Source organism: Lissotriton helveticus, chromosome 8, assembly GCF_964261635.1.
Source record: "Lissotriton helveticus chromosome 8, aLisHel1.1, whole genome shotgun sequence".
Classification (NCBI taxonomy): Eukaryota; Metazoa; Chordata; class Amphibia; order Caudata; family Salamandridae; genus Lissotriton; species Lissotriton helveticus.
The window spans coordinates 1,607,114,546-1,607,130,296 of record NC_136069.1 but is presented as its reverse complement, the minus strand read 5'-3'; the positions used below and the strand labels follow the sequence as shown (position 1 = coordinate 1,607,130,296).

The following is a 15,751-nucleotide window of genomic DNA, read 5'->3' as shown; positions in this document are numbered from 1 at the left end:
CATACAAGTATCATAATGCATTAGGAGGTAAATCAACAAGAGGGCAAAACAAACCTTCAGAGTCGAAAATTGATTGAACTTTGTTTCAGAATATGGCAAGAATTCAAGTTTGTGAATGAGCATTGAAATGCAGCACAGATTTCAAAGTAGTGTTCACAATGGAAAAAGGTCTTCATGTAGTACCACCTGATGGAAGCATCACGTTTGACAAGTTTGTAATGTAACACCATAACTTCATTCATGTGTAACACGATTGGAAGGGTAAAGGTCAACTGACAGTTGTCTTATCTTCTGAAAAGTAAATAAGCTCCTTTTTTCTTTTTTTAATAAATCTTCCAGCTATGATCTGAGCAATTTACAAGTGCATGAAAATAGCCCATCTATGAAAAGCATAGACTTATAATGGGAATTGGATGCCAGAATACCACACATAGTCACAACATGTTTCACCAAAGGTACTTCCTGACAACACATCATACGCACAGAGTAGCTCATTCCACTGATGCTGCAGGCCTACCTCTCTCTCCAGGAATATATCCCATATAGGGAGTCATGGGTGGGAGTTGCAGCACCCTAGGGCATCCTAGATTCACCACTGCATACATAGCATCAGGGGCACATATAGCATGTAAATTTGCAAGCTCTACCATGCCATCCATGTATGGCAGACCTTCATGGGGCAAATGGCTGCAGGCCACCCTCACTGTCAGGAAATCCTGATGGTGTGAAGGCTGCAGCCATGAGTGCAGAGGGCAGCCACACTCTATGGCAGCACAACCTGGATAGGGTGGGGGGAATACAGTATCCAGTGCAGCACGTAAAGGCCCGCTAGAGCATGGTGAGGGCACGCATGATGACTGTTAGACAAAAGAAGGGCAGAAATCCAACATTTAGGATGCAGTCTGCCCTCAGGAGCCATGGGACTCTCTCTTTTCCTTGGCAGATAAAATGTGGCAAGTTAATGTCATGTTATTAACTTTGGAGATAAAGGCTTTAAGCAGGACTGACAGAGAGAGGCACTGCGTTATTTTGTTTAGGATTTAGACAGATAGCACAGTTCAGATGACCTGAACAGTTAGGGATAATTTTACTAAGAAATCAAGCAATGCAGATCAGCAACCAACGTTGTTGCACTGCATTGCATAAAAAGGGAGATAGTGGGATAGTGATCTATCTCCTAAGGTATTGCACTTTTGCTCTTTCCGTTTTGCTGGCACATTTTAGGTCCTGTATCTATGTTCTTACACAATGTGTGATATTTAGCATAGTGTTTGTCCTGAAAGTGCACCCTTCACACAAAGTTATTTTTGTGACACTGCACCTGTGCAAAGTGTAGCTAAATCTGGCCCCAAGCATGTGATTGTTGTGATGCCTTTGGCTGAACAAACGTGTGAATCTTACAAGTGATATGAGTAGTATTCCACCAGAATATCGACTACATAATATCATGAGCCTAAATCTCAAGCCCTAAATTCCAAGTACCAAACATAATGAAGGTACGTACTGGGGTAAAAATAGTTTTATTCTGCCTAACTTTATAGATATACATATATGTACCTTAACCATTATTCATATATGTGTGTGTGGGTCCGCGCGAGCTTGGCCACAGTGGTGAGTACGGTTTCCACTGTGGCAAAACGTTTCTGACAGCCCATAGTTCGCAGGGACATCAGAGAAATAGCTACATATCCTCCTGACCTATTTAGGCAGACATTTAGCAAGTTTTTTACTGTAAACTTTGGTAGTAAAGAACAATAAAAATATTGTGCTTCCCCTGCCCCAGGAGAAGACTCACATGATGAGGGAAGCATTATAACTCTTCTTTTCAGAAAGAAAATCCTGTCTTGGGATTTTCGTTTTGAGAAGAATGCTGTTTGCTACAAGGCTGCATCCTTCCGATGCAGATCTGAAGCAAAAAGTAAAATGATTTGGCAGGAATCACTGCAGATGCAGTTCCTTTAAATACCTTTATAAATGATTGCCATCTTTGTGGTCATTTTGAAATTAAGTTATTGGCCTCTCCGCCATGAGGACAGAGTAATTAAATCCGAGCCTATGTTATTTATATGCTGCAATGTTCTTGCTCCAAAGTATTTATAGTTAGTTCAATATTATCAGTGTACAAGAGAATGATGCATTATCAAAGAGCTTTAAGATGGAAAGATTAAAGCTAAGATTGCCAAATAATCCCCCCCCAAATAAAAGTCCATGGGGGATGAGAAAATAAGAAAATAAATATATTCTGCACCTGTGAGATTGATTCAGAGTGACAGGGAAAAGGAGCAAAGTAGATCAGAGTCCAGGTATATCATACAATATAATACACTATGGTAACATTTATAAAGCATGCAGCTGCTACCAAAGAAGTATCCATTGCTAGCTGCCCAATTGTATAAGAGAAGAAGAATAGTTAAACCTCAACAGAAAGTTTATGCATCAAAAAGAGAAGTCTTTAGCAGTTTGTGAAGAAATTATTCGGAAGAAGCAAAGCGTAGGGTCATGGGCAATGGGTTCCAAAGTTTGCTGGCAAAAAAGGAGCAACCTCCTCTTCTTTCCTTGTGTACCCTGGGAACGCAAAGATGTTTTTGCGCATTGGAGCACCATGATCTTTTATCATCTATTGTCATATTAATGTATACCAAGGAGTGTAAACATTGGTGAAGACATGTATGTATCATTCATAAGAGAAATGTGTTTGGTTGTCTTTTCTGAGCAGAATATCATATTTTGGAAAAGTATTTTTATATGTGGTATGAAACATATTTTAAATTTGTGTTTGTCTACTGAATTGCTTTTCTAGACTTCAGGATCCTATGGAACAGTACCCGAGGTGGGACATCTTTACAACCTTTAACGGGTTATGAAAGACTGTATATCTTTTGTACATTATTTGCTCAAAAAGTGTTTGATGAAAGGATTATGGGAATGCAAAATGTAAAATGAATGTAGTAGCCCGAGATTGTTTTGTTTTTGATAGATATGTAAATGTGTCTTTGTGTGTTTATACGTAGATATGTATGTGTGTGTATGTATGTCTAAACATGAGAGTGGATATGTATGTGTGTTTGTGTGTATATATGTATATTATATATATGTGTGTGTGTGTATGTGTGCTTACCTAAATACATATATAATATATATATATATATATATATATATTGAGAGAGACGTGTGTATGTGTGTGGGTGTGTGGGTGTGATTGTGTGTCTAAGTATATAGCCCCAAAGTCTTACCAGATCCCATGCTCAATTAGCAGCAGTGCACTGTCGGTGTGAGATTTAAATCAACATTGCAAGTTTCAATCTGATCAGTAAAAGGTGCACCCGAATTTGCTTACCACAGATTTATACAGCTGATAGACCCTTGGAAAATGTGCGCGGGTGGCCTGGACAAAACCTGACACATTTTGGTGATCTGGTCACTGATAGTATGCATTTTCCTTGAAGGATGAAAACTTGCAATGTTGATTATATATGAAATCAATATTGGAAGTTTCCATCCAGCAAGGAAAATGCTAGAACATTCACAAACTGACAGCCACATCTCGACTCAATGGTTCAGCCAAGACGCAGATGTCTGTTCATGACTAGGACAACATTTATTACATATAGATAGGATTGCTTGAGGACAGAACAACTTGTATGGAGTGACATCACAAAGGAAAAGGAGTCAGGGTAAAACCAAAAGCAGGTTTTTTTAAGTGCAATAAATGTAAGGCGTGCTGTCAATATGAAAACATAATGAGTTTTATTCACCTTTTAAAAAATATCAATGCTAAAAGGAGCATTTCATATAGGAGTGATTAAAGGCCAAATGTAGAAAGTGACCGTAGATGCAATCCATCACAATGATGACAGGTTATATATACCACAAATACAAGGGCCGCATTCCCCATTTAAATAATAGCAGACAATCAGCTTGGCTGCAGCGGAGAGTACTGTCTCCACTGTGGCCAAACTTCTCAGACAGCCCTTACTTCCCTTGGCCATCCAAGAAATAGCTTAATGTCTTCCAGACCTATTTAGGCATACGTGTAGTATTATTTCACTGCAAATTTCACATTTAGTTTTTGTGGAGAGTCTCAGTTGATATCCACTCATTATGGTGGTATTTCTTTGGACCCAGTCCCTCCTGGCAGGTAATCCTGACCAGTTACTGATTTTTAGATCTTCTGTCTACTGGGTCTCTGTGGTCCGCTAGTTCTTGCAGGACCTGAAACTTGTTACTGAGGGTAACTGAGTATTAACTGGTGTTGTGTGCATCCTTGAGGATTCTGGTGTTACATCCCTGGTGTTGGTTTGCTGGTTCAAACCATCAATGCTTTCTTCAGTTTGACCTTTAGCCTGGCCATTACATGATGATGGTATGATACCATATCTGCTCCTCTCAGTATTCTCACATCATGCAGGAACCTCTGGAGCTTCTTGGCAATACACGCATGGTCAATCGTATTCTCACTTAAATGGTCTGGTGACACTTACATTTCCTTGTGTATTCTCTTGTGATGGAATACACTACCGCCTATCACCAGACTATTCAGAGAACCTTCATCTGTGAAGCTTTCACCAATCTCCTTCATGTTGCCAAGTCTATGGTTGCTCATGACTTTTTGTACCCAACGTTGCTGCTTCCAATCTTCTCATTGAGGTCTCTCATCAGTATGGTGAAGTCTCTCTCAAGGCATTACTGCAGAATGGACTATAATCTGTTGTAAAAATTTTATTTTTCTTCTCCTTTGCTATCATTTATGGCTGCATTGCAATAGTTTACATTTGTGTTGATCCATTATTCTTTGTGCAGAAGGTCCCTTTGAGGATTCTGGAAGCGAGAGCTTCTCACCCATTCAGAGCTCTGTCTGATGCTGGTGTTATCATCAGTGCTACTCCCTGAGTGTGCTGGGTCTTCTCTTGCGCATGTCCAGAATAAAGCAGCATTCTTCCTGCAGCCAGTCTTTTCTGTCTGGGCTGTGTCCACCTGGTCTCGCTGATACCAAGCAGGGCCAGTTTTAATTTTTTCATCTTCACTGCCACTTGGGCTGTCTTGCATGTCTGGTACATAGTCCTCATGTTCTATGTTCCAATGGTGATGGTCTTAGTCATCTTCGTGGCTTCTAAGGATGTCTGGCTTTCGCCACAAGGCATCATAGCTCTCTGTGAAGGAGATTCCTCTTTCCCCAAGGCTGGGATGTCTTTTGGTTGACATTTCTGTAGCTAAGTTTTTTTTAACATGTTGGGGTCGCTAACCCCTCACATAACCCTCCTCCTTTTACACCTGAAATTTGGACCAGCCATGGCAGAGTTTCATCCCCGTTAAATGCATTTGTATATTGCAGGTCAAGCTAGCTAAGTGGCATCATTGTTACAGAAGGAACAACTTTTACACCAGTGATTTCTTAACCACTCCTGCCAAGAAGTATTAAAGGCATGATGCAGAGGAGAGCAGTTTTAGTCCTTCCTCCAACTATCTGACTAAAGGAGTGCACTGAAGTTCCACAAAGCAACCAACATGTAACATCAATTTGATCTTGTTTTTGAATATGACAGGAATTCATACAAGAGAGAACATGTGCATGATGGAATTTGAAACTTAGCAATCAAAGTATTATAACAATAAGTACAAATCTCCCTTCCAAAGGGCAGACTCAAGGAAGGCATACAAGTATCATAATGCATTAGGAGGTAAATCAACAAGAGGGCAAAACAAACCTTCAGAGTCGAAAATTGATTTCACTTTGTTTAAGAATATGGCAAGAATTCAAGTTTGTGAATGAGCATTGAAATGCAGCACAGATTTCAAAGTAGTGTTCACAATGGAAAAAGGTCTTCATGTAGTACCACCTGATGGAAGCATCACGTTTGACAAGTTTGTAATGTAACACCATAACTTCATTCATGTGTAACACGATTGGAAGGGTAAAGGTCAACTGACAGTTGTCTTATCTTCTGAAAAGTAAATAAGCTCCTTTTTTCTTTTTTTAATAAATCTTCCAGCTATGATCTGAGCAATTTACAAGTGCATGAAAATAGCCCATCTATGAAAAGCATAGACTTATAATGGGAATTGGATGCCAGAATACCACACATAGTCACAACATGTTTCACCAAAGGTACTTCCTGACAACACATCATACGCACAGAGTAGCTCATTCCACTGATGCTGCAGGCCTACCTCTCTCTCCAGGAATATATCCCATATAGGGAGTCATGGGTGGGAGTTGCAGCACCCTAGGGCATCCTAGATTCACCACTGCATACATAGCATCAGGGGCACATATAGCATGTAAATTTGCAAGCTCTACCATGCCATCCATGTATGGCAGACCTTCATGGGGCAAATGGCTGCAGGCCACCCTCACTGTCAGGAAATCCTGATGGTGTGAAGGCTGCAGCCATGAGTGCAGAGGGCAGCCACACTCTATGGCAGCACAACCTGGATAGGTTGGGGGGAATACAGTATCCAGTGCAGCAGGTAAAGGCCCGCTAGAGCATGGTGAGGGCACGCATGATGACTGTTAGACAGAAGAAGGGCAGAAATCCAACATTTAGGATGCAGTCTGCCCTCAGGAGCCATGGGACTCTCTCTTTTCCTTGGCAGATAAAATGTGGCAAGTTAATGTCATGTTATTAACTTTGGAGATAAAGGCTTTAAGCAGGACTGACAGAGAGAGGCACTGCGTTATTTTGTTTAGGATTTAGACAGATAGCACAGTTCAGATGACCTGAACAGTTAGGGATAATTTTACTAAGAAATCAAGCAATGCAGATCAGCAACCAACGTTGTTGCACTGCATTGCATAAAAAGGGAGATAGTGGGATAGTGATCTATCTCCTAAGGTATTGCACTTTTGCTCTTTCCGTTTTGCTGGCACATTTTAGGTCCTGTATCTATGTTCTTACACAATGTGTGATATTTAGCATAGTGTTTGTCCTGAAAGTGCACCCTTCACACAAAGTTATTTTTGTGACACTGCACCTGTGCAAAGTGTAGCTAAATCTGGCCCCAAGCATGTGATTGTTGTGATGCCTTTGGCTGAACAAACGTGTGAATCTTACAAGTGATATGAGTAGTATTCCACCAGAATATCGACTACATAATATCATGAGCCTAAATCTCAAGCCCTAAATTCCAAGTACCAAACATAATAAAGGTACGTACTGGGGTTAATATAGTTTTCTTCTGTCTAACTTCATATTTATACATATATGGACCAAAAACATTATTTATATCTGTGTGTGTGGGTGCGTGCGAGCTTGGCCACAGTGGTGGGTACGGTCTCCACTGTGGCCAAACGTTTCTGACAGCCCATAGTTCGCAGGGCCATCAGAGAAATAGCTACATATCCTCCTGACCTATTTAGGCAGACATGTAGCACGTTTTTTTACTGTAAACTTTGGTAGTAAAGAAAATTAAAAATATTGTGCTCCCCCTGCCCTGGGAGAAGACTCACATGATGAGGGAAGCATTATAACTCTTCTTTCCAGAAACAAAAAACCTGTCTTGGGATTTTCGTTTTGAAAAGAATGCTGTTTGCTACAAGGCTGCATCCTTCCGATGCAGCCCTGAAGCAAAAAGTAAAATGATTTGGCAGGAACCACTGCAGCTGCAGTTCCTTTAAATACCTTTATAAATGATTGCCATCTTTGGGGTCATTTAGAAATTAAGTTATTGGCCTCTCGGCCATGGGGACAGAGTAATTAAATCTGAGCCTATGTTATTTATATGCTGCAATGTTCTTGCTCCAAAGTATTTATAGTTAGTACAACATTATTCGTGTACAAGAAAATTATGCATTATCATGGAGCTATAAGATGGAAAGATTCCAGCTAAGATTGCCAAATAATCCCCCCCCAAAGAAAAGTCCATGGGGGATGAGAAAATATGTAAATGAATATATTCTGCCCCTGTGAGATTGATTCAGAGTGACAGGGAAAAGGAGCAAAGTAGATCAGAGTCCAGGTATATCATACAATATAATACACTATGATAACATTTATAAAGCATGCTGCTGCTACCAAAGAAGTATCCAGCGCTAGCTGCCCAATTGTATAAGAGAAGAAGACTAGTTAAACCTCAACCGAAAGTTTATGCATCAAAAAGAGAAGTCTTTAGCAGTTTGAGAAGAAATTATTCGGAAGAAGCATAGCGTAGGGTCATGGGCAATGGGTTCCAGAGTTTGGTGGCAAAAAAGGAGCAACCTTCTCTTCTTTCCTTGTGTACCCTGGGAACGCAAAGATCTTTTGCGCATTGGAGCACAATGATCTTTTATCATCTATTATCATATTAATGTATACCAAGGAGTGTAAACATTGGTGAAGAGATGTATGTATCATTCATAACAGAAATGTGTTTGGTTGTCTTTTCTGAGCAGAAAATCAAATTTTGGAAAAGTATTTTTATATGTGGTATGAAATATATTTTAAATTTGTGTTTGTCTACTGAATTGCTTTTCTAGACTTCAGGATCCTATGGAACAGTACCCCAGGTGGGACATCTTTACAATTTTTAAAGGATTATGAAAGACTGTATATCTTTTGTACATTATTTGCTCAAAAGTGTTTGATGACAGGATTATGGGAATGCAAAATGTAAAATGAATGTAGTAGCCCGAGATGGTTTTGTTTTTGTTAGATATGTAAATGTGTCTTTGTGTGTATATACGTAGATATGTATGTGTGTGTATGTATGTCTAAACATGTGAGTGTATATGTATGTGTGTGTGTGTATATATGTATATTATATATATATATATATATATATGTGTGTGTGTATGTGTCCTTACATAAATACATATAATATATATATATATATATTGAGAGAGACGTGTGTATGTGTGTGGGTGTGTGGGTGTGTGTGTGTGTGTGTAACTATATAGCCCCAAAGTCTTACCAGATCCCATGCTCAATTAGCAGCAGTGCACTGTCGGTGTGAGATTTAAATCAACATTGCAAGTTTCAATCTGATAAGTAAAAGGTGCACCCGAAGTTGCTTACCACAGATTCATACAGCTGATAGACCCTTGGAAAATGTGCGTGGGTGGCCTGGACAAAACCTGACACATTTTGGTGATCTGGTCACTGATAGTGTGCATTTTCCTTGCAGGATGGAAACTTGCAATGTTGATTATATATTTAATCAACATTGGAAGTTTTCACCCAGCAAGGAAAATGCTAGAACATTCACAAACTGACAGCCACATCTCGACTCAATGGTTCAACCAAGACGCAGATGTCTGTTCATGACTAGGACAAAATGTATTACATATAGATAGGATTGCTTGAGGACAGAACAACTTGTATGGAGTGACATCACAAAGGAAAAGGAGTCAGGGTAAAACCAAAAGCAGGTTTTACTAAGTACAATAAATTTAAGGCGTGCTGTCAATATGAAAACATAATGAGTTTTATTCACCTTTTAGGAAAAACATCAATGCTAAAAGAAACATTTCATATAGGAGTGATTAAAGGCCAAATGTAGAAAGTGACCATAGATGCAATCCATCACAATGATGACAGGTCATATATACCACCAAAACAAGGGCCGCATTCACCATTTAAATAACAGCAGACATTCAGCTTGGCTACAGTGGAGAGTACTGTCTCCACTGTGGCCAAACTTATCTGACAGCCCTTACTTCCCTTGGCCATCCAAGAAATAGCTTAATGTCTTCCAGACCTATTTAGGCATACGTGTAGTATTATTTTACTGTAAATTTCACACTTAGTTTTTGTGGAGCGTCTCAGTGGATATCCATTCATTATGGTGGTATTTCGTGGGACCCAGTACCTCCTGGCAGGTAATCCTGACCAGTTACTGATTCTTTGATATTCTGTCTACTGGGTCTCTGTGGTCCGCTAGTTCTTGCAGGACCTGAAACTTGTTATTGAGGGTAACTGAGTATTAACTGGTGTTGTGTGCATCCTTGAGGATTCTGGTGTTACATCACTGGTGTTGGTTTGCTGGTTCAAACCATCAATGCTTTTTTCAGTTTGAGCTTTAGCCTGGCCATTACATGATTATGGTCTGATAACATATCTGCTCCTCTCAGTATTCTCACATCATGCAGGAACCTCTGTAGCTTCTTGTCAATACACGCATGGTCAATCTTATTCTCACTTAAATGGTCTGGTGACACTTACATTTCCTTGTGTATTCTCTTGTGATGGAATACACTACCACCTATCACCAGACTGTTCAGGGAACCTTGATCTGTGAGCCTTTCACCAATCTCCTTCATGTTGCCAAGTCTATGGTTGCTCATGACTTTTTTGTACCCAACGTTGCTGCTTCCAATCTTCGCATTGAGGTCTCTTTTTAGTATGGTGAAGTCTCCCTCAAGGCATTACTCCAGAATGGACTATAATCTGTTGTAAAATTTTTATTTTTATTCTCCTTGGCTGTCATTTATGGCTGCATAGCAATAGTTTACATTTGTGTTGATCCATTATTGTTTATGCAGAAGGTCCCTGTGATGATTCTGGAAGCGAGAGCTTCCCACCCATTCAGAGCTCTGTCTGATGCTGGTGTTATCATCAGTGCTACTCCCTGAGTGTGCTGGGTCTTCTCGTGCGCATGTCCAGATTAAAGCAGCATTCTGCCTGTAGCCAGTCTTTTCTGTCTGGGCTGTGTCCACCTGGTCTCGCTGACACCAAGCTGGGCCAGTTTAAATGTTTTCATCTTCACTGCCACTTGGGCTGTCTTGCATGTCTGGCACATAGTCCTCATGTTCTATGTTCCCATGGTGATGGTCTTAGTCATCTTCGTGGCTTCTAAGGATGTCTGGCTTTCGCCACAAGGCATCATAGCTCTCTGTGAAGGAGATTCCTCTTTCCCCAAGGCTGGGATGTCTTTTGGTTGACATTTCTGTAGCTAAGATTTATTTTTACATGTTGGGGTAGCTAAACCCTCACATAACCCTCCTCCTTTTACACCAGGAATTTGGACCGGCCATGGCAGAGTTTAATCCCCATAAAATGCATCAATATATTGCAGGTCAAGCTAGCTAAGTGGCATCATTGTTACAGAAGGAACAACTTTTACACCAGTGATTTCTTGACCGCTCCTGCCAAGAAGTATTAAAGGCATGATGCAGAGGAGAGCAGTTTTAGTCCTTCCTCCAACTATCTGACTTAAGGAGTGCACTGAAGTTCCACAAAGCAACCAACATGTAACATCAATTTGATCTTGTTTTTGAATATGAGAGGAATTCATACAAGAGAGAACATGTGCATGATGTAATTTGAAACTTAGCAATCAAAATATTATAACAATAAGTACAAATCTCCCTTCCTATGGGCAGACTCAAGGAAGGCATACAAGTATCATAATGCATTAGGAGTTAAATCAACAAGAGGGCAAAACAAAACTTCAGAGTCGAACATTGATTGGACTTTGTTTCAGAATATGGCAAGAATTCAAGTTTGTGAATGAGCATTGAAATGCAGCACAGATTTCAAAGTAGTGTTCACAATGGAAGAAGGTCTTCAAGTAGTACCACCTGATGGAGGCATCACGTTTAACAAGTTTGTAATGTAACACCATATCTTCATTCATGTGTAACACAATTGGAAGGGTAAAAGTCAACTGACAGTTGTCCTATCTTCTGAAAAGTAAATAAGCTCCTTTTTTATTTTTTAATAAATCTTCCAGCTATGATGTGAGCAATTTACAAGTGCATGAAAATAGCCCATCTATGAAAACCATAGATGTATAATGGGAATTGGATGCCAGAATACCACACATAGTCACAACATGTTTCACCAAAGGTATTTCCTGACAGCACATCATACGCACAGAGTAGCTCATCCCACTGATGATGCAGGCCTACGTCTCTGTCCAGGAATATATCATATATAGGGAGTCATGGGTGGGAGTTGCAGCACCCTAGGGCATCCTTGATTCACCACTGCATACACAGCATCAGTGGCACATATAGCATGCAAACTTGCAAGCTCTACCATGACATCCATGTATGGCAGACCTTCATGGCAAATGGCTGCAGGCCACCCTCAATGTCAGGGAAGCCTGATAGTGTGAACGATGCAGCCATGAGTGCAGAGGGCAGCCACACTCTATGGCAGCACAACCTGGATAGGGTGGGGGGGGGACAGTATCCAGTGCAGAAGGTAAAGGCCTGCTAGAGCATGGTGAGGGCACGCATGATGACTGTTAGACAGAAGAAGGGCAGAAATCCAACATTTAGGATGCAGTCTGCCCTCAGGAGCCTGAGAAAACAGCTGATAGGGACCCAGGTGCCAGAGATATTCAGGGTGTTTGTAACTTAGATAATATGCAAGCTCCACTCCACTTCATAAATTCTTCAAAAAACTCATAATTGCAAAAGTATAGAACTAATGTTTCAACTTTAAACTGAAGAATATTACAATAACATTGTAATAACATATTTTACAATAATTAAATTATGTAACACTTTTCTTCAATATATGTACAATTTAAATTCGAATGAAATGAAAATAACATACAATTTTCATTCTCATTACAAAATATATTTAATTAAATCAAGAAATAAATGTATGTGGTTTAAACAGCACATAAATAATTAACAACTAAATGCCTGATTAGGATGTTGGTCAGTAAGCATTCGACCGTTCGTCGGAGGCTTACCCACTAACGTTCTTGGTTTAAAGTCCAATCGCCATATTTCAATGACAGTGGTTGTAGTCCAAACTGGCAAGTCAATCCTAATGGCTTCCAACTGGATCAAGGAGTCCATCGGCTAGCCGTAGCCAACACATAATCCCTTACAGATGGTGTTTACGCTGTGGAGATTATGAGGTTGGTTTCCCATAGGCTTTCCATGGCAGGTTTTCTGACATGGAAAACTTGCCTGGAATTTTCTGACATGGAAGGCCGGTTAGAAAGTGACTTTGTGGGGCCCCTAGCAGGGCCCCCCTCCTTCCGCGGCCTCCGGTTGGGCAGGGGGCACCTATTGTGCCCTCTGTAAATCCCTGCACTGTGTGGCAGGCACCTTGAGGATAAGGATTACAATAACTCCCATTTCTCTATGGTAGCTTGTGCTGCACAAACTCCAATTAGAAAAGTGCAGTTGCATCGTTATTGCAGTATCGGACCACCCACTGAAGGGCAGTTGGTTCTGAAACCGCAGAGATGTGGGTTGGAGGCAACTCCGACTGAAATCATAGACAGGCCCTAAATAAAAAAAAATAATAACTAAGAATACTCTCAATATTTCCAAACTGAAAGAATAATCAGAATATAGCGCAAATACGACAGCAAGGAGATAGGGAGAAACAAAGATAAGGAATTATGATCAGGGCTTCAGAAAAATAAAAACCAGGAACTCTGAAATTCAAATCAGGCACTTCAACATGTACCTGATCTCCTCCCAAGGGAACATAGAATGATGAATCTCTATAATTTCTACAACATGGGACTCTCTTTTTTCCTTGGCAGATAAAATATGGGCATGGTAATATCATGTTATAAACTCGGGAGATAAAGGCTTCAAGCAGGACTGACAGAGAGAGGCACTGCGTTTTTTTGTTTAGGATTTAGACACACAGCACAGTTCAGATGACCTGAACATTTAGGGATAATTTTACTAAGAAATCAAGCAATGCAGATCAGCAACCAACGTTGTTGCACTGCATTGCATAAAAAGGGAGATAGTGGGATAGTGATCTATCTCCTAAGGTATTGCACTTTTGCTCTTTCCGTTTAGCTGGCACATTTTAGGTCCTGTATCTATGCTCTTACATAATGTGTGATATTTAGTATAGTTTTTGTCCTGAAAGTGCACCCTTCACACAAAGTTATTTTTGTGACACTGCACCTGTGCAAAGTGTAGCTAAATCTGGCCCCAAGCATGTGATTGTTGTGATGACTTTGGCTGAACACACGTGTGAAACTTACAAGTGATATGAGTAGTATTCCACCAGAATATCGACTACATAATATCATGAGCCTAAATCTCAAGCCCTAAATTCCAAGTACGAAACATAATGAAGGTACGTACTGAGGTAAAAATAGTTTTATTCTGCCTAACTTTATATATATACATATATGTACCTTAACCATTATATATATATCTGTGTGTTGTGGGTGCGTGCATGTGAATATAGATACAAAACCAATTTCAAAACATGTTATTAGAGGAAAACACACACACACACAAAAGAGGAACAAAGGATATTTATTCTTCATTACCCATGACGTGTTCACATGACGACAATAGTGAAGTACAGATTTTAAATAAAACCAAATTCAACAACACAGAAAGCAGACCCATGTAGATGCTACAGCCAGTGCCATTTTATGAGAGGAAAAGTTCAAAGTGTTGCACAAAGTGAAATTTAAACCAGTAAATCAATATCTACATAAAGTCGAAGAGAAAAACAATGCAGTCCACACAATATTAAACAAACCTCCCAAATGAAGTGTAGGATAAAGCCGATTCAATCTACAACAAATTAAATCAATGAATTGTTAATAAAATAAGGAGAGAGGAGTTAGCCTAACGGCTAAGGCGCTCGACCTCGGACCTGGGGATCTGGGTTTGAGTCTCGGTAACGACGCCAAACCTCCTGTGATTCTGGGCAAATCACTTAATCTCCCCGTGCCTAAAAATGAAAGTGTGTGTCCTCATGTAAAAAAAAAAAAAACGTCACTTGTGCTATGTAAAGCGCTCTGATACCTGATTCGGTTCGGGTCTAGTTTGCGCTATATAAAACTCTAAAAAATAAAAATAAAAAATATTTTTCAGTCTCCTTTCCCAAACTAAATTCTGTTTTTGTCATTCTGGACTTAGCCCTGTAAAAATTCTATAACAAATATAGTTAGTGGGAACTTGATATCTATCCAATAATCTTTGTTGTGTTCATCAAAAATCAGATACCATCCTCTCCATTCTGTACATAGTGTATATCACATGTGACAGCCCAGTAAATAAGCCCACAATTGCCAACTCCATGGGATAACATAGCACTGGCATCTAGTGAAATGCGACCCTACTATGCGGACACTCATGATCAGGACTTCACTGATTATATATAAGGAGGCTTGCGTGAGGAGAGATCAACTTGTATAGAGTTACATCACAAAGGAAAGGGAGTCAGGGTAAAACCAAAAGCAGCTTTTACTAAATGCAAAAAATGTGAGGCATGCAGTCCATATGGAAACATAAAGAGTTTTATTCACCTTGTAGAAAAACATCAATGTTAAAAGGAGCATTGCATATAGGAGTGAATAAGGCCCAAATTTATAAATTGGTGGCATATGCAATCCATCACAATGATGATAGGTTAAATGTACCACCAATACCAAGGTCTTCCAGCCCCATTTAAATAACAGCAGACCTTCCGCTTGGCCACAGTGGTGAGTACGGTCTCCACTGTGGCCAAACGTTTCTGACAGCCCATACTTCGCAGGGCCATCAGAGAAATAGCTACATGTCCTCCTGCCCTATTTAGGCAGGCATGAAGCAAGTTTTTTACTGTAAATTTTGGTAGTAAAGAACATTAAAAGTATTGTGCTCCCCCTGCCCTGGGAGAAGCCTCACATGATGAAGGAAGCATTATAACTCTTCTTTTCAGAAAGAAAATCCTGTCTTGGGATTTTCGTTTTTAAAAGAATGCTGTTTGCTACAAGGCTGCATCCTTCCGATGCAGCCCTGAAGCAAAAATTAAAATGATTTGACAAGAACCACTGCAGGTGCAGTTCCTTTAAAAATACCTTTATAAATGATTGCCATCTTTGTGGTCATTTAGAAATTAAG

The 15,751-nt window shown here is 40.0% G+C and overlaps 1 protein-coding gene across 15 annotated transcripts in view; it reads left to right on the top strand.

Moving 5' to 3' along the window:
* LOC144773569 (uncharacterized) overlaps positions 1–15,751 on the top strand; it is a 993,958-nt gene that overhangs the window by 506,553 nt on the left and 471,654 nt on the right. For 9 of the 15 annotated variants that reach the window (XM_078658677.1, XM_078658676.1, XM_078658680.1 and 6 more), the window contains 2 exons: positions 2,801–2,830; positions 8,453–8,482. In XM_078658677.1, the coding sequence (XP_078514803.1) occupies positions 2,801–2,830; positions 8,453–8,482 (60 nt within the window). The remainder of the gene's footprint in view (positions 1–2,800; positions 2,831–8,452; positions 8,483–15,751) is intronic. The other 6 variants (XM_078658686.1, XM_078658685.1, XM_078658687.1 and 3 more) reach the window with 2 other exon arrangements.